Source organism: Azolla caroliniana, unplaced genomic scaffold, assembly GCF_043228905.1.
Source record: "Azolla caroliniana isolate FFs.n. ecotype wild unplaced genomic scaffold, voAzoCaro1.0.p SCAF_22, whole genome shotgun sequence".
In the NCBI taxonomy this organism is placed as follows: Eukaryota; Viridiplantae; Streptophyta; class Polypodiopsida; order Salviniales; family Salviniaceae; genus Azolla; species Azolla caroliniana.
This window is the reverse complement of record NW_028230457.1, coordinates 1,299,979-1,324,537: the sequence shown is the minus strand read 5'-3', so window position 1 is coordinate 1,324,537 and position 24,559 is coordinate 1,299,979. Positions and strand designations below refer to the sequence as shown.

General features: G+C 41.2%; 1 protein-coding gene and 2 long non-coding RNA genes across 3 annotated transcripts; 2 read left to right on the top strand and 1 right to left on the bottom strand.

Moving 5' to 3' along the window:
• The first annotated feature begins 11,414 nt into the window (after positions 1-11,414).
• LOC147849725 (stem-specific protein TSJT1-like) lies at positions 11,415-13,775 on the top strand. Its single transcript, XM_087336898.1, has 4 exons — positions 11,415-11,624; positions 12,354-12,594; positions 13,045-13,165; positions 13,564-13,775. The coding sequence occupies exons 1-4, from the start codon at positions 11,428-11,430 to the stop codon at positions 13,758-13,760; spliced, it is 756 nt and encodes a 251-aa protein (XP_087193024.1). The 5' UTR covers positions 11,415-11,427; the 3' UTR covers positions 13,761-13,775.
• A 1,408-nt stretch (positions 13,776-15,183) lies between these two features.
• LOC147849724 (uncharacterized) lies at positions 15,184-16,513 on the top strand. Its single transcript, XR_015531730.1, has 2 exons — positions 15,184-16,064; positions 16,251-16,513. It is a non-coding gene; the product is annotated as an uncharacterized LOC147849724 (long non-coding RNA).
• Positions 16,514-17,047: 534 nt separating this feature from the next.
• Positions 17,048-20,493, bottom strand: LOC147849723 (uncharacterized). The gene is made up of 2 exons (XR_015531726.1): positions 20,331-20,493; positions 17,048-17,594 (listed from the first exon to the last, which is right to left on the bottom strand). It is a non-coding gene; the product is annotated as an uncharacterized LOC147849723 (long non-coding RNA).
• Between the last annotated feature and the right edge of the window lie 4,066 nt (positions 20,494-24,559).

The window sequence follows — 24,559 nt, the reverse complement described above, 5'->3', positions numbered from 1 at the left end:
GGTGGTTGAGGCTAAATACTAAGAGAGAGCAAAGCATAAGCAAGATGTTGAGCAGCAAGCTCAACCGGATCCGGATCGGCTGAATAAGCTTGAGCCGGATCGGCATCCAGAAGGATGAGCCAGTGAGCAAGTGAGCTGGGGAGCCGGTTAGCTGGATCAAACAGTAACCGGAAGCCAAGTAGCAACTAGTCTACTAGGGAGTTAATATCTCGTAGTTAGTGTCAGACGCTCATGTGAGCATTGAAGTACACTGTACTTCTGGTAGTCCGTATGGACTTGTATAAAAGTGTTCACTGAGCATATACGATGTACAGACTGAGTAGTATTTTTGAATTGAGTTTCTGTGTGCTCTCTCTCGCTCTCCCGCGTACTGTTAAGTTCTCCATTAAACCTGTTTTCTGTTTTCTATTGCTTCCGCACGCTATTTGTTTTTACATGGTATCAGAGCATGAGTGTTGAGAACCTTTGTAGCCGACATTCACTTTCTCAAGACAAACCCTACAGGTTGTGAGAGCAGAACAATAGACAAAAAAATGGATAGAGGAATGGCTAGCTCGCTCCCAGTGGAGAAGCTCGACAAAACCAACTATGCATCTTGGTCCTACAAGATGCACCAGTACCTACTTGGGCATAGGTACTGGAGCTATGTCGACGGAGCTAACGACACAGCACCTGATGCGGCACACAAGGACTTCCTAGTGTGGGAACAAGCGGCAAGCAGAGTGATGTACTGCTTTGCGTCCAGTGTTGGAGACCGGCTTCTAAGCCATATCCGAGATGCCAAGACGCCAAAAGAAGCTTGGGAAAACCTGAAGAAGGTTTTCACCGCAAGCACAACGGCCAGGAAGCTGCAGCTCAAGCAAGAGCTCAGCAATGTCCGGCAGAAAAACCTGTTTGTGGCCGATTACACGGCCCGAATCAAGGAAATTTGTGATTCACTCGCCTCCGTCAATGTAAACGTCGAGGAGGACGAGATGGTGCAAGTGTGCCTTGGTGGGCTAGCGTCCAGGTTCGGAGCTTTCCGAACGGCGGTCTGTACGAGGGAGAATACGTCGTCATTTTTCGACTTACAGTCGATGCTCCTTGTAGAGGAGAACCACGCCGGTGTGTCAACAAGTGCACCCACCGACAGCCGGATGTTGTACACAGAGGCAGATCGGCCCCGTGGGCGTGGTGGACGAAGTGGGTCAGCTAGTAGTGGTAGCGGCCGGCAAGAGCAGGACCGAAGGCACAGAGAGCATGCCGACAGGATCGAAAGGATCCAAAATCGGGATCGAAAGGATCCGGAACCGGGAAGACCGGTAAGGGGCCAGGCCAGCCTTGGTGATGAAGCACGAGGCAAACTCGATGAAGAAGACCACTTCCAAATCAGAGGAACTGTGGTACGTTGATTCCGGTGCATCAAATCACATGACGAACCACAAAGAGTGGTTCTCCTTCCTGGAGAAACCGGAACAACCGGGAGTTGTCGAAATCGGAGACGACACTCCTCACCCAATCGTGCATGTCGGAGAAGTCCCTTTGAGCCACGTCGGACAGAGGGGGAAGCTGATGAACATATTACACATTCCGACTATCACGAAGAACGTGGTGTCAGTCGGATAGATCGTCGACCAGGGAATGCAGGTGCAGTTTACGCACCTTGGGTGCTTCATCGAGGAAGAGGGCCAAATCAGTGTGCAAGGGCGCAGAGACGGGAGGATGTTCATCCTCGACACCAATTATGTCGGCACCGCCTTGTTCACCAAAGGACAGAAGATTGAATCGGACATCGATCTCTAGCACAAGCGGATCGGCCACGTCAAGTACCGAAGGCTTCAAGACCTGCAAACGAAACAAGTTGTTTTCGGTTTGCCAAAGTTCATTGGTCGGAAGGCCCAAGTATGTGAAGCCTGCCAACTCAGGAAGCAACACCGGCTTCCATTCCCCACCGAACAAAATCATAGCAATAACAAGCTCGACCTTATTCATTCGGATGTATGGGGACCGGCACAAAACGTGAGTCTTGGCGGGAGTCGATATTTCGTCTCCTTCATCGATGACTACAGTCGGCACACATGGATCTACCTCATTGAGCGGAAGAGCGAAGTCTTCGACTGTTTCCGAAACCTCCAAAGCATGATGGAACGGGAATCAAAGAGGAAGATCAAGTGCCTGTGGTCAAATGGCGGAAAAGAATATTTTTCCGGCCAATTCAACAATTATCTACAGCAAATAGGATTTTGGAGAGAGTTGAGCTGCAGATACACACCGGAGCAAAATGGTGTGGCCGAGAGGAAGAACCGGTCGCTTGTCGACGCGGCAAGGGCAATGCTGGAAGAGAAGAGCATGCCCCATTTCTACTGGGCGGAGGCGGTCCGGACGGCCGTCTACATCCAAAACCAGATCGGTGACAAGGTGTCAGCGCATGAGCTGTATTTCGGGCGCAAGCCGAATCTGAGACGCCTGCGGATATTCAGTAGCATTGCATATGTGCATGTACTGGATGAGAAGCGGAGGAAGCTGGATGCAAAATCGGAGAAGTGCATCCTCGTCGGCTACTCACATGAGCAAAAGGGGTATAAGTGTTATAACCCCCGAACGAAGCAGGTCCGAGTTAGCCGCGACGTTGAGTTTGATGAGACGGCATCATGGTATGCCTTACCGGCTCCAACTTTCGACCCCGACCCGATACCGAAGGATGAGGCTAATGAGCCTGAACTGGTCCAAATAGAAGATGATGAATCCAGGACTCAAGAAGAGAGTCCGGAATCGTTTCGGTTGAGTGGGCCGAACGAGAGCCTGGGTCAATCCGACCAGTCAGAAGAGGAACCGGCGAGTAGTGAAGACTCTGTCGTGCTCTCCCTGTGCAAGGAACCGAGGAGACGGTTCACGCGCAAAGAGAAGGGGAAGAAGAAGATGCTGGATTATGAAACTGGTAATGATGAGTCGGATCAGAGCAGTTCCGACTCCGGAAAGGAAAATGACGGTCCTTCGGCACCGAAGACCGAACCGGCCAAGAAGGGCCTCAAACCGGGTAATAGTGGGTTACGCCAATCAACCCGCCAGAAGGAACCTGTTAGGTGGTACGAGTACAATGAGTACATGGCACATCACTATGCATACATGACCAAGGTGGGGGAAGTGCGTGAGCCGGAGAGCTACGCAGAAGCGGCAAGGGATGCAAATTGGCGTGCCGCTATGGAGGAAGAGATGCGGGAACTTGATGCCAACGATACATGGACCTGGTTGACCCTCCCCGTCACTGTAAACCAATCGGATGCAAGTGGGTGTACAAGGTAAAGTACAACGCCGACGGTTCAGTTAACCGGTACAAGGCCCGGTTAGTGGCGAAGGGATACGCACAGACCCACGGAATCGACTATGACGAAACCTTCGCTCCAATTGCGAAGATGAAGACAGTTCGTGTGGTACTTGCGGTTGCAGCGGCAAGGGAGTGGCATCTTCATCATATGGACGTGAAGAATGCATTTCTTCAAGGCGATCTAGAAGAAGAGGTCTTTATGACCCAACCTCCCGGTTTTCAGTCGGAGATGAACAAGTCGGTTGTATGCTGGCTAAAGAAGTCACTTTATGGCCTGAAGCAAGCCCCCCGAGCTTGGAATGCGAAGATCACGCACCGGTTGCATAAGATGGGGTTTGCGGCCTCCAAATCTGACTCTTCGTTGTTCATCCGGCAAGGTTCGGATGGTCAGGTATGCATCTTGTTGTATGTTGATGATCTAGTCATCACCGGACCTGGACTCGATGAAATCAGCCGAGTCAAGTCTCAGCTGTCGGACGCATTTGAGATGAAGGACCTGGGGGACCTTCACTATTTCCTTGGGATCGAGGTGATCCGAACCCCCGACGGCATATTGCTCTCACAGAGACACTATGTGTTGAATATGTTGTACAAGTTCGGCATGACGGAGTGCCGCCCTATTTCTTCACCCTTGGACCGGAACCAGAAGCTCTGTCCCAACTCCGGACCGGCCTGCGATGAGAAACGGTTCCGGCAAATTGTCGGAAGCCTTATATATTTGACCATCACCCGACCCGACATCAACTATCCAGTCGGTGTGATTAGCCAATTCATGCAGAAGCCGACCGTCGAGCATCTTCAGTGCGCGCACCGAATACTGTGGTATGTGAGTGGCACGAAGGATCAAGGTATAACCGAAGAGCTAGTTAGTTACACTGATGCCGACTGGGCCGACGATGCATCAGATCACCGATCAACTTTCGATTACATGTTTTCCCTAGGTAGCGCGGCTGTTGCGTGGAGCAGCAAAAAGCAGCCAACAGTGGCTTTGTCGAGCACTGAGGCTGAGTATCGGGGCGCTACCATCGCCACCTGTGAAGCCATTTGGCTTTGGCGACTGTTGTAAGACCTGCGGATCGAGGTGCCGACCCCGATCCTGATCTACTACGACAACATAAGCAGCATGCAGCTCGCCAAGAACCCCGTATTCCATGCTCGCACAAAGCACATCGAAGTGCACTACCACTTCGTGCGTGAGCGTGTCTTGAGTGGTGAAGTCGAACTTCAGTATGTTCATACGGATCGGCAAGTTGCCGACATCTTCACCAAACTGCTCGGATCAGACAAGTTGCAGCACTTCACCGAAATGCTTGGTGTTCAGCATCTCGACGTGCCACACTTGAGGGGGAGAACAGGCAAAGACACCAGAATGGGCAAAGGCAAAGAGACTTTTGATTGCGATGGTGGGGGAAGAACCGACAAAGGGGGAGACAAGAAGAAGAAAGGAGTCGAGTCGACAAAGGTAGTTGACACATCCGAACAAGTCGGAACAAGCGGCAGCGGAGACAGAGTCAAGAAGGACAGAGCCAACCGAAAGAAGAAGGCCAAGACCCAAACATGGTCCGATGTGGTGAAGGGCCTGGAACCAGAAGACGAATCGGGAGTGACCGATTCGGATAAGAGCTAGAACGAATCGGAGACAACTGATTCGGTTCTACAGAAGGATTCGGAAGAACCAGATCAATTCAAGGCCAAGAGAACGAGAAGGCAACAAAAGTCGACGCCAATACAAAGGAATCAGCGGGATGACAAGCGCCGAAGTCACAGCAATGAGGGAGCTGATTTGGGCCTGTTGAGCAGACAAGCCGACCGAGGAGGTCGAGATGCGCAGAAACAGAAGGGTCACAGCAAACGGGACCGGACCGGACGAGGAGCGCGAGCGAGGCGGAGTGATGCCAGAAGGAGCCAGGTGGAAGGACCAGCTGCCATAGAGACTGATACTACGATCCGACCTCAAATTGAGCTTGAGGGGGAGTGTTGAGCGGCAAGCTCAACCGGATCCGGATCGGCTGAATAAGCCTGAGCCGGATCGGCATCCAGAAGGATGAGCCGGATCGGTGAGTTGGTGAGCAAGTGAGCCGGTGAGCTGGGGAGCCGGTTAGCTGGATCAAACAGTAACCGGAAGCCAAGTAGCAACTAGTCTACTAGGGAGTTAATATCTCCTAGTTAGTGTCAGACGCTCGTGTGAGCATTGAAGTACACCGTACTTCTATCAGTCCGTATGGACTTGTATAAAAGTGTTCACTGAACATATACGATGTACAGACTGAGTAGTATTTTTGAATTGAGTTTCTGTGTGCTCTCTCTCTGTCTCTCCCGCGTACTGTTAAGCTCTCCATTAAACCTGTTTTCTGTTTTCTATTGCATCCACACGCTATTTGTTTTTACACAAGAGAACAAGACTGTCACGGACAAGTAGACGAGGTTCAATACTAGTAGATAGCAGGAGAGAGAGCATAGACATTAGAACAAGCAAGAGAGAGAGAAAATGGATAAAAGAACAAGAACTGAATTATGCTTTTGTAACTGGTCTTGTTCACCTTGATTGCAATCAAGGTGCACCTGAGTATTTATACAAGAACTTGGAGGTATGCATGAAAGCTAGAAAACTTCTAGAGAGTGCATGAAAATGCATTCTCTAGAAGGTTCTTGAAAGTTCTAGTGATGAATCTACAATGGAATAAGTTGTATCTTATACAATATAATAATGTATAGATGGATGTAGCTCAACTGGTAAGGTTGCCCAATAAGACTAGAAGGTCATGGGTTCAACCCCGACAATTCCATGTGGCATCTTGTGTATGACACTTAGAATTAAGATTCAAAGGTATTTGTAACGGTTTACATGTTGACATTCCAAACTTCTTAAGCACGTCAAGCAAGTATTTTCTTTGTGATAAGCATACTTTATTTTCTTTTTTTTACTACCTCAATACCTAAGAAGTATTTCAACTCACCAAGATATGGAATTATGATTTCAACTTCCTTTTAACATCTTTGATGTTCTCATCATCATTGTCATGGGCACACCAACCATGAACTCAAACGGAGCACGGATGATGGGGCTAAGAGTGCAGAACTTAAGAAGCTGGGAACAACACAAGAGCATGAAGACAGAGATAAAGATCAAGGAGACAAGATGGGGCGAAATGAGAATACTAGATTGATGTGTCAATGACTGGTGTTGAATCCCCTGAAAGGGACCAAGGAGGTTACAAGTATTTATACATGTTTGTGGGCGCTACATGTAGTGACATGCATAGACCCATTTTCATGCAGATGCTTCTAGAATGTTCCAACTTCTGGAGCTTTCTAGAAGCTTCCAAACACTCCTAGAACTTGGAGATAATCTACTAATAATCTACTAAGATATGCATAAACATGACCATGTATTTGGATGTGTTGGTTAGATACTTCTTCTGTATTTGATCAAGTTACATTTTTTGTTCCATTCATACTTAAGAAGGTTTAAAGGTTTATAGGTATTACCTTTATACCCCATTATAACATTAGGCCCTCTCTCTATATATTGCCCTACTTCTATGAGGATACTTATACAAATCAACATATGCCCTTTACAAGTCAATGTTATCATTTTTGTTTTTTTATTGTAAAGAATGGATAAATTTCGATGTTGTAAACCATGCAAAGGGTCGTGGACTCGTGTGCATGATCTTAAACTAAAATTATGAATAGATGCATTGGATATACTATAGAAAAATATCATTTTGAATGTTGTGAAGCCATTTATCTAGGATCAAACTGCCAGGTCAATATCTTAAACTAAATTTATGAAGAATTTCATATTGAAACTTAATGTTATTGAATTTAAACTAAATTTGTGAAGAGCTTCATAATGAACATGAGTCACAAGATTGAACCCATTGCTAGAGATTTAAGCCATGAGTTTATTAATCTTCCAAAGCACAAGCTTTACCGTGAAACCAAGTAACTCATCAATTTATTGAAGTGTTGAATTTCTCTTTATACATACAAAGGTATTGCTTTCACACTATGGTGCAGCGTGTGATGTCTTGTTTTTAAAGGAGCATGAACATAAAATGGCATTCTTGTTATTGTTATTAATTATTATATAGATGTACTCAAAGCCAAATAATATATGAATCTATGCACTTTAGAAACATAAAAGGTACCTCTATCTACCATGTTTATCATGCTCCATCTCAACAAATAGCATGATGTTTATGAGGACGAGCAAATGGGAAAAAATGACATGTTCTAGGAGTACATCTTGTGATGCACATTAAATCTAAAGTGAATTGAATGCATATGTAACGAGAAAAGCATTTTGAACGTCCGATGAAAGTTATGCTTCACAATTATAATGTTCACCACATAGGAGCACACCATCCTTGAATCTCTTTCTAAACGAATATGAATGGAAACATTTAAAGCTTGTCAGCATCCCAATGCAATGGAGAATAATACAAATTATTGTATACATTAGCATACTTTTGAAATAATAATTATACATATGGTTGCGAACTACCTATTACATTGTTGTATTGATTTTAGAAATAAAAGGCAACTTGTTTTTTACATGAATTGATTGATCACTATCATCAAGTTCCCAATCAATGCAAGAATCCGCAACATGCCCAAAAGTCCAATGAACACCTAGAGTGAGCCTATTTGTGATATGGCAACCTTTTAAATCTTGGTGGGTTCCTTTTGTTATAGCCACCATGCAGTTACACCTACAAAGTATGCTTTACATGGTTATCCTCCCTAATGAGGCAATACATTATGTAGTTTCCAAGGAATCATAACATGAATCTGAAGGTGATGTCCAAGGAGATTAACTAGGGTATTACAAGATAAATAGGTTAAGGTGCAAATACAACATCAGGTTTTACCCAAGCGTTAGATGCATCATGGACTACTTTGGTGTCTTCAACTATTGTGTACAAAACATTTGTCAAATAGCATCACCCTAGTGGATAGTCCGGTGATGGTGAACAACTCCAGTATAGGCAAAATCAAAGGCATACATGGAGTTTTTAGACTACTAGCCAAGGTGGACAACCGGGATATGTTGACTAGGATTACCACCAAAATATGTAAAGATATGTATTCTCTTGGACCGCAGGAATTTGTTTATAGGTTGAGAATGGGTCTTGTTGGCAAAGGCTGAGAGAGTTTTCATGGACATAATTAGCCTTATCTTGCCAAAGTCCATCGTTTATATTTGGTCTTTTTTTTTATAGACACTTGTGGAGTGGAAACTATTATGTACAAATTGTAGATTGCCTTTGGCATTGTTAATTTTAATACCAATGGAGTATAGTTTTTGTGGAAAAAAGAAGAAGGTGCAAATACAACATAATGTAAGTAAAAGCCAATAGTATCAGCTCCCATGAAGGATCATAAGATATGAACGGTCATAACTTTTAATGATGTTTATTCAAATATCTCTTTTGAAAACTATATAAGTATTTCAAGCCCTTTTACTTGTAATATGACAATGAGCTTGATATAAGTAATTCTTATTCATATTTATAGTCTTAAGTTTCTTAGAAGAAGATGCCTTCCTTACCATGCATTGAAATCATTGCATTTAGTAACTCATGAAATGGAATTCAAATGTCCCTACCAATTTGAAACAGTTGTTTACATCAATGATGACACGTGACTCATGCTTTACTTTTTGACAAAATATTAGCTAAGCCAATTGCAAAGACCCCCGCCCCAATTAATAGAGCATCAAACCATATAATCCTTAGTCTTTGTTGTAGAGCAACCACAACAGGAAAAGCGTATCCGTTGATGAATGAAATCGTGGCGACGATTTCACAGGTGAATCTAACTCAAGTGGCGGGCAATTATGAATGATAACCAAGTGAAACGAATGAAAATAGGCAAAATGAGATACGTGAGAGCCATTGATAGACTAGCAATGGTTGCACTAGTATATGTCGATAACCATAAGATGCAAATATTGAAGTTCTAACTATTGCTTATATGTTTCAAGTATGTAAACTTGCTTAGTTTGATCACTGTACTAATTATGCTTTGGTTAAAGCCGAAGTTGATAACCATGCAAATAAGCGATTGATCGATCTCTAGTGTGAGATGTGACAGTTCTGAGAACTTTTGAATTAGAATGTGATGTTTGTGCTAATGATGAAAATTGGGCGTGGCGAAGCTTCCCCATCCTTCTCAAACGAGGCATAGTTTTTTCGGTGAAGAACGAACTCTAGTTCAAGTTTGGCAACAAAATGCAAAGTGCACTATTATGGTTTTCTACACGTAGCGGAAGGGATGCAAAGGCAAGTATCCAAGTAAAAAGGTAAGAGATGGGCGAGCTTCGACAAGGTGGGGAAGTCCTCTATCGGGACTCGGATGCAAGAATAATGTTACCTAAACAACAACAACATATGCTCTTGCCGAGTCCCCCCCCGACCTGACCTCAACATATGCTCTTGCTGGGGGCTCCCCTGACCCGACCTGAGCACATGGAAACGAGACGGAGTGTGCAAGATAGATAGATAGATGTCTTTTTTAACGTTGAGACGAGACGAAGTGTGGGATGGGAATCGAACCCCCTCACATTCAGATGGTTCTCTCCCGGTTTTTTTATGATGCATGGACGGGCGGGGAGCCGCCGACTGGCTGCCCGTTTCGAGTCGGCCCACTTGGGTGGTGCTCTCCATTTCTTTTGTGGCTCGTAAATGGGCGGGGCGCCCGTCCATTTTACGGATTCGGCCCATTCGGGGGGCGGTTTCTCTCTGTTTTCTATGACTCGTAAATGGGCGGGGCACCGACCGGCCGCCCATTGCGGCGGCACTCCTCCTCCTCCTCCTCCTCTTCTTCTTCCTCCTTCTCTTCTTCTTCTTCTTCTTCTTCTTCTTCTTTCTCTTTACTTGCTCTCTGTGTCTCTCTTCTTCTTCTTCTTCTTCTTCTTTCTCTTTCTCTTTACTTGCTCTCTGTGTCTCTCTTCTTCTTCTTCTTCTTCCACCTTTTCTTCTTCTTCTTCTTCTTCTTCTTCGTTCTCTTTACTTTCTCTGTCTCTGTCTCTGTCTCTGTCTCTCTCTCAAAGCTGTGCGGGATCGATCTGTGTCGTATTCTTCTGCGTGTCTCTGCCTCAGGTAAGCTCCGACCCATTCGTTTGCCGTGCTCATTCATTCCATTCGCGCCCTTTCCTTTCCTCTGTTTCTCCATCATTCAATCCTCTATCCTCTATCAGTAATATCCTTAATCCTTTCTCATCATCATCATCATCATGATTCATCATCTTCTTCTTCTTCCCCTTCTGCTGCTGCTTATCATCATCTTCATCAATATCGTTTGTTAATTCAATCACTTTATATTTCCTCGCCATTCTTCTGATGGTCTCCATCATTTCTTAATCCAAGCGCTTGACACATTTTCTCCTCTCTCTCCATCCCATTATATATCTCATGTTTTGATATATATTGCCAGTTTCTTTCTCCCGTCTTTGATTGTCTCCTTTGCCTACCTTCATCATACCTCTGTATTCCTAGAGTACATGCATATGCATTTTCTCTGTCATTAGTCTGCATGGTATCTTCCCCATATTGTGGTCCGGTTAAGAAAGACAGGAAAAAAGGATTAATGAAAGCAAAACAATGAATGAATTTTGTTGGAACTGTTGAATAGATCATACAATAAGCAGTAGCGAGGAAGAAACCGTCTTGCAAAAATGAGCGAAGAGGAACAGAAAAGAAGAAGAGAAAGGGAAGAAGGGACTGTTCCAAAATGAGTGCAGGGAGAGGCCGTTTTTTTAACTTCTTTTCTGTGGAAAAAACTTAGAGAGGTAGACAGGCCTGCAAAACCTGCGGCAATGGAAGAAAAGAGAGGATTTTGATGAGCATGAGATAAAAAAAGAGGCATTTTAACTGTTCGGGGGTAAACTAGATAGCTATGCAGACACAGAAAAAAAACCTTCAGAAATGAAAGAAAGAAAGAAAGAAAGAAAGAAAATCTGCGTGGAGAGTAGCATTTCAATTCCTCTTTGTGGATGTGGATTTTTGAGGCATGTAAACCTTGGAAAACTTAGAGAGAGCTCGGATTAAACTAATTCCTTTTTCATATCCTGCAGGATCCGCATTTTGGCATTTGTTCCTTTCTCTTCCACAGCAATGTTGGCCATGTTTCATGCATCTGTGGTTCATGCACCTAGAGAGCTGAGTAGTAATAACGGCCAAACAGATGAGATAAAAACAGGTTCAGAGATCATCAAATCCTTTGCGTCGAATTTCCCAGATGTTGTACAGGCGTTCTTGCCGAAAGGTGGGATGGCTTATACTCACCACAAAGAGCCCTTGCTAATGCCAAGGTTACAAGCCTTATTCTTACTCTCATTGTTTATAATCTCTGTCTCTCTGTCTCTCTCTCTCCCTATATATATTTCTCTGATGCTCAAAATCATATACATCTATGTTTATGCCATTTAGACTCATGCATCCATCATTCGGAATCTAGGTATATGTTTTTCTCTTATACTGAAAATCACATGGATCCATATTATATTCTTTTTTGGATTCATGCGGTCATTGTCAAGTGTTATGTCTTTTTCCGCTGTCACATTTTGAACATATCGTGCATTTGATTGGGACTTTCGAGTAGTTTTTAGTTATGTTATTCCATGAGCCTGATCATAGTTCACATTTATTTGAACTCATGCTTTTAATCACATCGTTTATATTTAATCTTGTGGTTCTATATCCTTGATCATGTAATGTGAGCATATGTATTTCATCATGTGGTTCTGTATCCTTTATCTTGTCATCATAATGGAATTTCATCAGGTGAGTTCGTATCCTTGATCTTATTTAGCATTTGCTTTTGTATGTGTGCTTCATTCTGTATGCTTCGTATCAGGCAAAACAAAAGATCACATCTATCTAATTGCATTTTAGTGCTTTTTTTTATCTAAAGAAAACTTGCATCTCATCGCACGTTCAGTGCCATTTTATCGATAGGAAGCTGGCATCTAATCCCATTGCTGTGCCATTTTATCTAAAGACAAGAGCTCTCCGAAAATACTAATTTCATTGTTTGACAGGTCTTTTGCATCTGTGGATGGTATATTTTGCCTCTTTGAAGGCACACTTGAAAACTTGCCTACGTTGAGGCAAGAATATGGTCTTGCGAAAAATATAACAGATGTCGTGTTGGTCATCGAAGCCTATCGAACATTGCGCGACCGAGGTCCTTTCCCACCTCACAAAGTTGTGAAGGATTTTGAAGGGCGTTTTGTATTCGTTCTTTTCGACAGTAACAACAATGATGTCTTTGTTGCTATGGTAAGCTCGGCAAACATTATTATACTCTGATTTTTTTAACAAGATGGATTAACTAAAACATCTAGAATGCTAGATTTTTACTTTCCCCCAAACGCTATAACATCTGAGCTATCAAGGTGATACGTAGATTAGTAGGATGTAGTCTGAATAAAATAATAGAATAGAAAAGAGAGATGTCTGCACACAGGTGGTTATACATTTGTTCAATGTAATGTATGCTCTTTGATTTGCATCTTGAATGGTGGATGAGCAAGATTAAGATGCTAATCAATAAGCAGAAGCTGATTTCTCATATGATTTCTTCTCATATATTTCCCACATGGCATACCGTAATCAGTTTGAGTAATGATGAATAAATTATATAACTCACGTCCGTAATGTTCATTAATTAGGCATTTATTGGTTTTCCATTTTTTCTCAAGTTTAAATTCTGTGTTGTGAGATGTGAAGGACAAGGATGGTAAGGTTCCTTTCTACTGGGGAACTGCAGCAGATGGATGCCTTACATTTAGTGATACTGCAGAAATTTTAAAAGCAGGATGTGGCAAATCATTTGCACCTTTCCCACCAGGTAAATCACTCGATAAATATCTGTAGTCAAAGCTTAATCCACACTGATTAAGCCATTGCTTAATAATAAACAAACTTCATATGCTGGATCAAAAAGATCGGTGGATATCCTTTTTCTTAGGTTTAACTTTGTCCTCAGCCATTGCATAGGAAACAGAGAAACAAATTCACATTGGTCATTGTATTGTATTGAATTGAATGGAGTAGAAAAGTGAATCAAACATAGGAAACAGAGAAACAAATTCACATTGATCATTGTATTGTATTGAATTGAATGGAGTAGAAAAATGAATCAAGCATAGGAAACAGAAACAAATTCACATTGGTCATTGTATTGTATTGTATTGAATGGGGTAGAAAAATGAATAAAAAAACATGGTGGGTGTATATTTTTCTCAGGTTGTTTCTTCACTAGCCATGTGGGACTTCAGAGCTTTGAATACCCACTTCAGAAGATTGAACCTGTGCCAAGAGTGGATAGCCAAGGTCAACTGGTAGGGACAGAATTCAAGGTAGACATGGAGAACATGGATCTTGAAAGAAGAGAGAGTATGCATAGAATAGGAAGCCAAGCCAATTGGACCCACTCTATATGAGAATGGGCAGAACTTGCATTACCGGTAATGCTTGATTATCCTAATGGCTAGCCTTGGAAAGCTAATCCTTGGGGTGTGTGTGAGGATGGACATACCATGTCTGTATAATGAACTATATTGAACTTCTTCTACCATGCCTGAATAATCCCATGGCTATAGCCTTGGAAAGTTAGTTAATCCTTGGTGAGATGGAGACAAAATAAAATAAAATGTGGACTTTTATCATTGGAGTGTGGGATGGATTTTGTAAGTTCACCAAGGGCTAGTTTGCCCCCTATTCCGTAACATTTGTTGCAAAAGTTTGTTGGTGAAAATTCAGAAATTTTGGTTCAACTTGGATATGATTTTGTAAGTCTACCAAAGGGCAAGTTCGCCAAACTCCAGAACATAGTGCGAGAGTTTGTGGGTGAAATTGAAAACAATCAGCAACGGTTCAGTTTGAACCGAATTGAACCTTGAAACCACGGCTTAACTGTTCGGTTCGGTTTGATTGAGGTTCAAGTTTGTTTAATGGTTCGGTTCGGTTTTGGGGGGGGGGGCGGTGAAAGGTTTGGTTTGGTTTGGTTTGGTTTGGTTTTAATGGTTTCAAAGTGCAGTTTAAATGGTTTGATGGTTTTTAAATATCTTAAATATATTTTTTAAATAACCTTTTCATTTTAAAGCCTAATTCTCACATTTTAGGAAAAATCTTTAAAATTTGAAAATAATTATAATTTTTAAAATTTTAAACTTCAAATTTTGATTTAAGTTGAAAATCGAAATTGAACCATGAAAGTTCGGTTGTAATAGTTTAACGGTTTAATTGCTTAACAGTTCGGTTTAAATGGCTTTGTGGTTCAGTTCAAGTATCAAAAATTTTAAATGGTTCGGTTTTCACTCTCAAACTCAACCGAGCCATTGTCAATTGTTACTTTACCTTGCCCTTTGTAACTAGGAAAAGTATCAATTGACTTGCTTTATGCTATCCGATTACACAAACCTAAAAGTATGCTTGTACCAACATGCCCAGTTGAAGTTGATGCCCTTACATAAAATTCAAGCCTAAACAAAATTAAAAAATGATATATATGTATGCAAAGTATCTTAATCATGAAAATTAGAGTATATATTAGTTTGCCTATTTTATTAGCATAATTTGCGTTGCAAAATAAATTAACGTAGCATCTTGAACTGATTGAAGCCACTTGAATGAAGAAAGGCTATAATGAAAGTTGATTTTAGTTTTCACAAAATAATGTGAACCAACATACTCAAGATAGGGAGAGAAAGAGAGTATAATTATAAGCCATTTGATCAATGTATCGTATATGTATGGGGATACAAACTCGTATTACGTATTGTGTATTGCCATTTGATGCATTTGAGGTGTATTGGAACCAACATAATGGTTTGATGCATATTATTTTTGTTTGCTTAAAATGTCAAGGCTCTTTTAATCTTGCACATGTACTCAACAACCTTTTCCATGGCTATGATCTTAATGGGCAGTGGTATGGTCTTAAGAATGAGCATCCACCGCTATCGTAGGTTGACTTAAGAGAAATTTCATAGGAAAACTCTTTCCAAGTGGACTTATGGATGCTACCACCCTATACTTCAACCCGATAGCAAAACACTTGCGTTATCGAAGTGTCAAAGAGGTATTTATTGAGATTCCGACATTTAATTTTTCTACCATTGCATATGTTCTCAAATGCACAATCAACACTCTTTCATGGTCTAAGAAACATGAAGAACATTCATTTCATCCATGAATGGAGGGAACCTCAAGCCCAAGGTATTTTCTTTGAAAAACATCTAATCTTTTTAGAGGCATGTTGGGCACAATCTACTTCACCACACCTATGTTGATATCACCTACATTTGTTTGTGTCGTGTAGTTGGTAACAATAGGATGACATCTTATACTTGGTGGATTTTAATACTAGAAGTAGAATCCATTTTGTCTCTAATGAAAGAGTCCAATTATATATAGATTGATATTTGGCGAAATACTTAAGTTTTAAAGTTATTAGCACTTGTTGCAAATATGTTCAGATGGTCAAAATTTATGTTTATTGTGTAAAGTATTGAACAAAGAATATTTCTAATCAGGATATGATCTTGGCTTATTGGTTGGTGTGCATAAAGTAGAAAGCCATTGTTAACAAATCCACCAATTTGCCTTGATACATATTGGTTCCTCCAACACAACATTTCTGTTGATTTTGTGACATAAGGATTTGTGTGTGTGGGTAGTGTGCAAGTCTATTCATACGATAAAAAATTTAACATCACTAGCATTATGAAAGTCAAACTTTTTAGGTAAAAATTCAAACGTATACATCCAATATCATAGACATTATTGTCGATGACAAATATATGTTGATCTACAATCCACATGATGCGATTTGTAGAGAATATGATGATGAATTCAATCACTACTATTGGTATGCAATTTTTTATAATCTTTTGGTTTTTCTTTGTTGAATAAATGTGTGTGGAGTGTAGATGGAGATCGAATTTAAACATTGAAGGGAATACTTATCTAGAGGCCTTTTCTCAACCGAACTTTATATGTTTAGTCAAAGACAACGACATCAATTCAATATAAAAGAGTTAGTTTCCTTTGTGACCACAAGTCAATATTGCTGGATGTTACAATAGGGCCAATTGTGTCTTTTACTTTTTAGTCCAATCCATTGTTTAGTATCAAAACTCGTACAACAGTTTAAGTTATATTGTATTGTATGCATATCAGCCCCATCCCCATTCATACCTTATGTCAAACAAAGAGAAAGGATAAAGTGAGACTTTAACTTGTTTGAACAAGAGAGGATTAATGAGAATTTGACTTCCTTGCACAAGAAATCATATCTTAATGAAGTGGGGAGATCCAATTGTTGCTATTGGAGTGATCATGATTGATTAAGACATGCTCAAGAAAAGTGACCAAACAAGGCATGATGCATGGTATTCACATCTATTACAGCACGGTAGGGATAATCTCCCCATGGCTAATCATATTTTACAAAATGAGACTGAAGGTAAGAATCATAAGTTTGATATTAGGGTTTTCAAATGCTTCAAGCATTGACATGATAAAAAAACGGAAATAAACTAGAGAGGCTAAATAAACCAAATGCTGGACATATTGAAGAATAACCATGGCTGCATTCCAGAAAAAGCCATCCCCACATCAAAGGTCCAGTAATAAACAAATTAACAATGAGTAAGGTTTATGGCAAACGTAAGGTATCACAATACATTTGGTGAACCACAATACAATATTAGCTATGAAAGAACAATAAACAAATGTTGGGCTAATTCACATGTCAAGAATGACAAATCTTCATGAGTAATAATGTCAGTTAGAGCCCCAATCAAAAGCATACCGTGTGAACAGGGCATTGCTATACAAAATGCATCTAATAGGGCCTTCTAACTCATCCACCCATGCTTGGCTTTATCTCACCAATGAGTATGATGACTTAATTGTTTCTGCTTTAGCAGAAAAACAAAACATTATATGCGACAACGGAAACAAAATATAAAGAAATGAGTACATTATATGCGGCAATTTAAGCAATTACAAGACATAGGTTGGAATGAGCAAAATCCAAAGGGCTTATCCGGCGACCCACAAGTGATTGTATAGCAGCATGCAGTTGGTATGCAAAATCTTCTTCCTTCACCACAACATGTGCATAGTGCACAAACTTGGAAACTCCCGAGGTTCCTTCTACTGCTGCTGTTAAAAATTTTCTGTTCCAAACCTAGCTGAGGGAAAACTTCCCATTTAGTAATGTTGCTCGGAAGATCATGCTGCAAAGGCCCATTTGGGACCACCTCACCCTAGATCAAAATGGAACACATAGTTAAAAACTGGAAATGCAAGAAACAACTTTCGATCGACAAGAAGTAAGCTGTTCATAAGATATTAAATCAACAGCATTTGATCAAGTCTGACCTATGAGATCAAAAACATAGTGTTTTTACCTAATATATGTCAAAATGACTAGCAATTCTCAATGTTCAAGAAATTTATTGTTGAATGTCGCAATTGGAGTGCACACTATGACTCTGAGAGAATTTTATGCAAGGATTGGGTTGGGTCAAAGATATGTGTAAAGCATAGTCTAATGTGATTAACGGCAAAGTATTGTATCAAAGTATATTAAGTTCCCAAAACTTGGTTAGGGCGTGATCCCATCTCAAATAGGACAGTATATGGCATTTGTTTCTTGACTTCGACAAACTTTGTAAAAACGCTATTGGAGATTTTCAAACTCATTTCCATGAAGATTTATGAATGCTACTGCTCTGGTGTCATCAAAGTGTCACCGAAGTGTCGAGACAATATTTCTTGAGGGCCCAACATTTAGTTTTCCCACAATTGCCTATATTCTCAAACGCATGATATGCTCTCTTTCCCACCTCTAAGTCACAGGTAGCACATTCATTTCATCGATGATTTGAGGAAATAGAGAGAGTGAGAAAGATTATACCAAAGCATTATCATGCAGTATTTACAAACAGGTCCAAATATAAAACTAGATGTAGCTAGAATTTTGCCCATCTTAACAATCCAAAAGCACAAAATTTGTCAACAAACATCATGAAGATCATTAACTAGACAATGTGGCCTCCTTATTCAGATGTGTAAAGTGTGGGGGAAGATATAAATACACAGTTCATCCTATCAAAATGCTAACTGTAAATTGAAAATTTATAAAGCATCTCCAAGGAGAGTTATCATCAGACTTAGCCTAGAACAAGTCATACCACTACATAGGAAAAGGATTTTCATTCATATGTACAACATTGTATAAGCCCAATCTGTAATATGGTTGCAGCTTTATAAAGGAACATACCACAGAGATAAGATAGGCTGATGTTAACAAGAGGACCTTTTCATTGGACGATTTCTGATGATGTAAAAAAAAGGAATACTGATCACATAGCATCACCTACAAAATGCTGGTTCTAACGATGGCCTCATATATAACCACAATCAAATACATTCCGAGGGATTTGCAAAGATCTATCATGCTGTAAGAGAAAAGAATACGAATCAGATAGCATCACCTATGAATACTGGTTTGAAAAATGGCCTCCTGTACGACCACAGCCCAATACATTCATATGGATTTGCAAAGAACGGCCAGTTCCTTCTTGACAAGAGACATTGTTGAAAGGCCCTTCTTCAACAGAACCCTTCATTTGATGATCAAGAAAAATGAATACTAACCAAAGAGCATCATCTATGAATGCTGGTTTGAACCATGGCCTCCTATATGACCATGGTCCAATACATTCTAAAGGATTTGGAAATATCGTGTCTTTTGGAAGCCCCTTCTTCCATGTCCAAATAGTGTTTACTAGTCAATGAAGGCTCATCAAATGTATAACCATATCAACCATCAATGTATCAATAGAGATCTAATCTACACTCTTACGAATTCATGATATCACGAGACAGAAACCTACAAGTTACATGTTCATCTCTTCCCTAAATAGCAAAATATGCAATAAAATCAACTATCTTTCTATCAATAGTCTTCCAAACTATACTACACATTATCAGTCCCATAAACACGATACATCAACCATCTATGAGCAAATATTGTTCTGACCTACTCAACGTTTTCTTCACCATATACATGATATATCAAATCTATGTACCAAATCTATTCTGATCCACAACAATCTTGACATTCTAGGTTATTCTGACAGAAAAAACTTAACATTTTCCCTACAAAGCAGTATATGTCCACATACATGATATTATTAACCTCTGTGGACATACTAACACTAATGCTCTGGTCTACTACAATCTTGGATAGTCCGAGATATCTTGATATCAAAATATTCACATTATTATGCAGCGTCATGACAAATAGTGTAAAGATCTACTGTAATCATGTATATTCTAATATATTATAACACCAAAAAGATTTCTTTTCTTTCAGTTCATTCTTCTTTCTCTCTAATGCATACCAATAACCTCTAATGCATATCAATGTTGTCGATTTAATGATATTCTGACTCGGAGAAACATTCCATTTTTCCCTTAACAAGATTATTTAACGCATATGCATGATAGAATTTCGGAACAGAAACCTACAAAATTACATGTTGGTCTATTTTCTACACAACATTGTATGCCGCATACACATGGAACACATTCACTATTCATATAAAGATAATGATCTGAACTATTACAAACTTGGACATTCTGACACTAAAACCTTGTTTTTTTCTTTCCTAAACAGCATTACTGGCCCATATACGGGAATACACCGAGCATCAAATAAAGTAAATAAAACAAAATGTATGCGTCGTCTATACTCTGTACTGGACAGAACCTCCAGTTATGTTCTCCTAAGCATAATGTATATGCAATGGTTCGTACTCTCGACACATCACCAGAGCTTGGCAGGAGAACTCTGCACTAAATATAAAGGAGCTAAACAAAGAAAACGCAGACCTGAACCCTAGAAACGATGCGCCAAAGAAACAAGGGACGGAAGCGAGGGCAAGGAGACAGAAGACAGAGAAAAGAAAAATTGGAAGGAGAGGAGTGCACACCTGAGTGGAGGTGATCGGTGAGGCTAGATGGAGGAGCAGGAGGAGGAGGAGGAGGAGCACGAAGCGGAGCATAGCGATGGCGATGGAGAAGACGGAAGCTGAGAGGCTTCAGAAAAGACAGAGATACTTCTGTGATGGCGATGGCGATGGCGATGGAGATGGAGATGGACAAAGGGAGGCAACAGTCTCTGTCTTTGGGTTTTGGTTTCACACTTGTGGCTCCGTTTTGGGCGGACAAAGAGAAGACGAAAGCCGTCACTTTTTCGGTTCCCTGCGGTGGAGACCTGGCAACCCCGATCACTTGATCGAGAGAGAGATAGATAGATAGATTATTGTCTTCGGAGGTCAAATAGGACCTATGAGACCAAAAATGTTATATTTTCACGTGATACATGTGAAAGTGAGTAGCAATGTTCAAGAACTTTACCAATGAATGTTGCAATCGAGAGTGCACATTGTGGTTATGAGAGAAATTAGAGACAGACAGAGAGACAGAGCTGCCCAGAAGGATGTAGCTCAATTGGTAAGGTTGAGAGAAAGAGCTGCCCAGAAGGATGTAGCTCAGTTGGTAAGGTTGCCCAATGGAGACCATGTGGTGATGGGTTCAACCCCTACATCCCACAGTGGCAAGTATAACATAGAGAGGTGAGAAAATTGGGTTTCCAACTCAAGATGCAATGCTTGCAGTGCTATCAACTTACCACTAGGGTAAGCTAATTATGATTAAAGAGAAAGAGAGAGAGAGAGAGATTGTTCTTGTAATCATAAGCTAAAGAGAGATTAGCGATAGTGTATAATTAATATACGCTAATCTCTCCTCTTTGTTGATGCTAACTACACGTTTTAGTAAGAGGGTGCAATATAAATATTCTTCTTCTATCTTCTACTAGTCTAAGAGGGTAAGCAAGAGAGTGTGTGAGAGATATTAAGTAGTGATCACATATATCGTTCAGTGAGTTAGGAGCACAAGGGTACTTCACGACTACCCTTTCTTGGTTTGTCGTCAAGAGGGTATATGATGGTCCAGATCAAAGCAAATGAAATTGATGGAAGGCATGACTTCATCGATTCATAGAGGTGTATTCCGTGAGGCGCACGACCTTATATACCTATTTGGCATGGTTGTTGAGGACAAGACCGACACTTGAAGCAAACAACGAGCTTTGTGTAAGCTTGTAGGGCAAACCACTTAACAAAGAGGAGATTAAGACAAAAAAAAGCCTTTTGTTTAATTAAATTAAAAACCATTTTGTTCACCTTAACTTTTAGTTTTTTATTTTTCTAATCTTATCATCTTTTAATTGCATGGATGATTAGCCTGCTAATCATTCGGTTATCATGAATTAACTATGAGATTTAGTCATTGCAAAAATCGTTCGTTGGCGTGAAATTTGTCCATTTCAAAAAAAAGTAATCCAAAGGTTGATGACTGCATATATTGGACGAGTGAAATTTAAAAATAAATAAAAATAAATCCAAAGGTCGAAGAGTGAGAATACTTGACGGGTGACAGAAATAAAAACAAAATTTAAAAAAATCCAATGGTCGATGAGTGTGAATATTCTACAAGTGAATTTAAATAATAATAATAATATCTGGAAAAAAATTTAAAAAATCCATAGGTCGATGACTGTGAATACTGAGCGAGTCGAAATTTAAAAAAAAAGAAAAAGTTGACGAGTGTGAATACTAGACCAAAAATAAATACTAGACCGCAAGCTGGGGACCTGGAATTCAATGGGCATTACGGCTTCCAACCCGAACACTAGTCGGAAGGGAGTGGATTGTATGCTAGTTTTATAACTTGTTCAGTACGCCTAGAAAGCGCTATGCAGCTTTGTGTCCCAGTCCGTTCTATTCTCATTAACGATCTTTTTCATGATAGTCTGTAGCGTCTTGTTCGTCGATTCCGCTAATCCATTCGTCTGGGGGTAATATGGCATACTCTTCTTATGTACTACGGCATAATGGTTTGTGAGTTCGTGGATAACCATATTAAAAAAATGGCTCCCTTGATCGCTTATGAGTTCAATTGGGCAACCGAAATGACACCAAATGTGTTCATAAAGGAACTTTGCCGTAGATGCCGCAGTATTGTCTTGTAACGCTTTCGCTGCCACCCACTTTGTGCAATAATCCGTGGCCACTATAATATATTTATTGCCTGTACATGCCGCTGTCGAAGTAAAGGGGCCAACAAAATCGAGACCCCATTTTTGGAAAGGGTCAAGCGGAAGCACCAGTTGGTGAGGCATCCTTGCAAGTTCCGTAGGTTGTCCCAAGCGTTGGCAGAGGTCGCAGTACTGATACACATCCTTTCAAGCATAGTTGGCCACCACAGGCCCGCTTGCCATACTTTTCTGGCCATGACATCCCCTGCGTAGTGCCCTCTTGTGGTACCACAATGGGCCTAGTGTAGTATTGCATCCTTCTCATCCTGCCGTATCCTTTGCATCTAGATACCATCGCTTCCTTTATGATATAGCACGGCTTCCACCAGTTGTAGAAGCTCATCCATGGTCAGTGTTGTAATGGCTTGGTAGTGAAGAAAAGAGGGTTTCGGAACCAATTCCGAAACCAAGATCCGAATTGGAAGACCATCAACCGTGGGCTCGGGAGACTACGACCGAGAAGGGAATCGATGCAACCACGGTGGAGCAGTTGCTGAAGGAGATGGAGAATCTGAAAATCGCGATGGTGAAGAAGTCGGATGACCATCCCACAAGTTCCAAGTATATGGATCGTCAATGCATATGGTGCGATGGCACTGAACATGATCGAAGGGATTGCGATGAGCTCAAGGAGGCGCTACGACGAGATCTTATCTACTACGAGGGAAATTAGATTCATTCGGAAGCCACTCCGACCAAACTTCCGAAAAGGCGGCATGAAGAAGGTCCTAGAAGAGGAAATAGCGGCGAAAAGCAATTATGCGACAACCGCGGGGATATGTGTGGGTGAGTCCTCGGGAGCAAAGACGTCTTTTTGGCCGGAAGTGCTAGAAAACCCTAAGAAACCTGACTCTAATGAGATCTGAAGCACCACGGAAGGCATCCGAGAAGCTACGGGATGGGAGTGCCCCGTCGATAAGAATATCATGTACACCCTATGCCAATTACATGAGGTGTATGTAGATGAGAAACGACGGCGCACAGATGATGCGGTCGGACCATCAAAGACGCCGGAGAGCTGGAACTCCAAAGGGAAGGGGAAAGGAAAAACAATTCCGGCATTCAAACTCGCTTCGGACATTGAGCAACGAACGGACTTAAAAAATGTGTTCGAGGAGAGAATCCTTGATAGCCATGTAGATTTTTCGCTTCGGGAATTACTCAGAATAGCGAAGAAGGAGTTCCATGATCTTCTTGTGGATCTCGTGAAGAGAAAAAGACAAAATACGGAGGAAAATGCTCCAAGGATGAATGCAAATACCGTTCTAATGAATGACACCGAATTGGAGGATGAAATTCTGAACTCCCACTACACAAGGCCGCATTGGGCACACGTAACTACAGAGACTCTAGTCCAAATCGGAAACATCAAAGAGCACGTACTAGCATTGATTGATCATGGATCGGAGATCAATTTGATGTCCACGGAGTTCTATCGGAAGGGGAAGTGGCCTATTAACACTAATCATGGATGGAAGATTTGGGCAACTACTAAAGCAACGGAAGATTTATTTGCGGCTTGTCCGGATGTGACGGTGAAGATCGGAGATGTGGAGATTGACCAAAATTTCTTCGTGCAAGATGAGGTCTCACACTCTATGATCCTCGGGCAACCCTTTATCACGACTTCATGGATGGAGACAAAGGTGCTCGATAGCGGAGCGGCTTTTGTACAAATTTGGAGCCAAAGCGGAGGGAAAACCGTCCAAACAAAAATGAAAATTTAAAGCGGACTATTGTGGAGTGGGGAAGTAATAGTCCGAGAAGCCATGATACCCCACACAGGATGAAAACTCTCGGAGCAAAACAAGTACGAATCGGTAAGGATGGGTCATCAATCAAGCAGATTCGGATGGTTCACTATATCCGATCCGATTCGGAGCAAAGGTTCTCAACGAAAGGCAACACGGATATGCACAGGTTAAAAGAGAATTATGGGGAGTCGTGTTGGTGATAAAATTAGATCGAGATTACTTGATCGGAGCCGAAGTAGTGATCGAAACGGATTGTCTTCCGATACTCGGGATGATGCGGTGTTGCACGATATCGGATGTAACT

Coding starts and splice junctions, on each gene's coding strand:
- LOC147849725 (XM_087336898.1), top strand. CDS start 11,428: ATGTTGGCCATGTTTCATGCATCTGTGGTTCATGCACCTAGAGAGCTG. Junction 12,595..13,044: donor ATGATGTCTTTGTTGCTATG/GTAAGCTCGGCA, acceptor TGAGATGTGAAG/GACAAGGATGGTAAGGTTCC. Junction 13,166..13,563: donor ATTTGCACCTTTCCCACCAG/GTAAATCACTCG, acceptor TATTTTTCTCAG/GTTGTTTCTTCACTAGCCAT.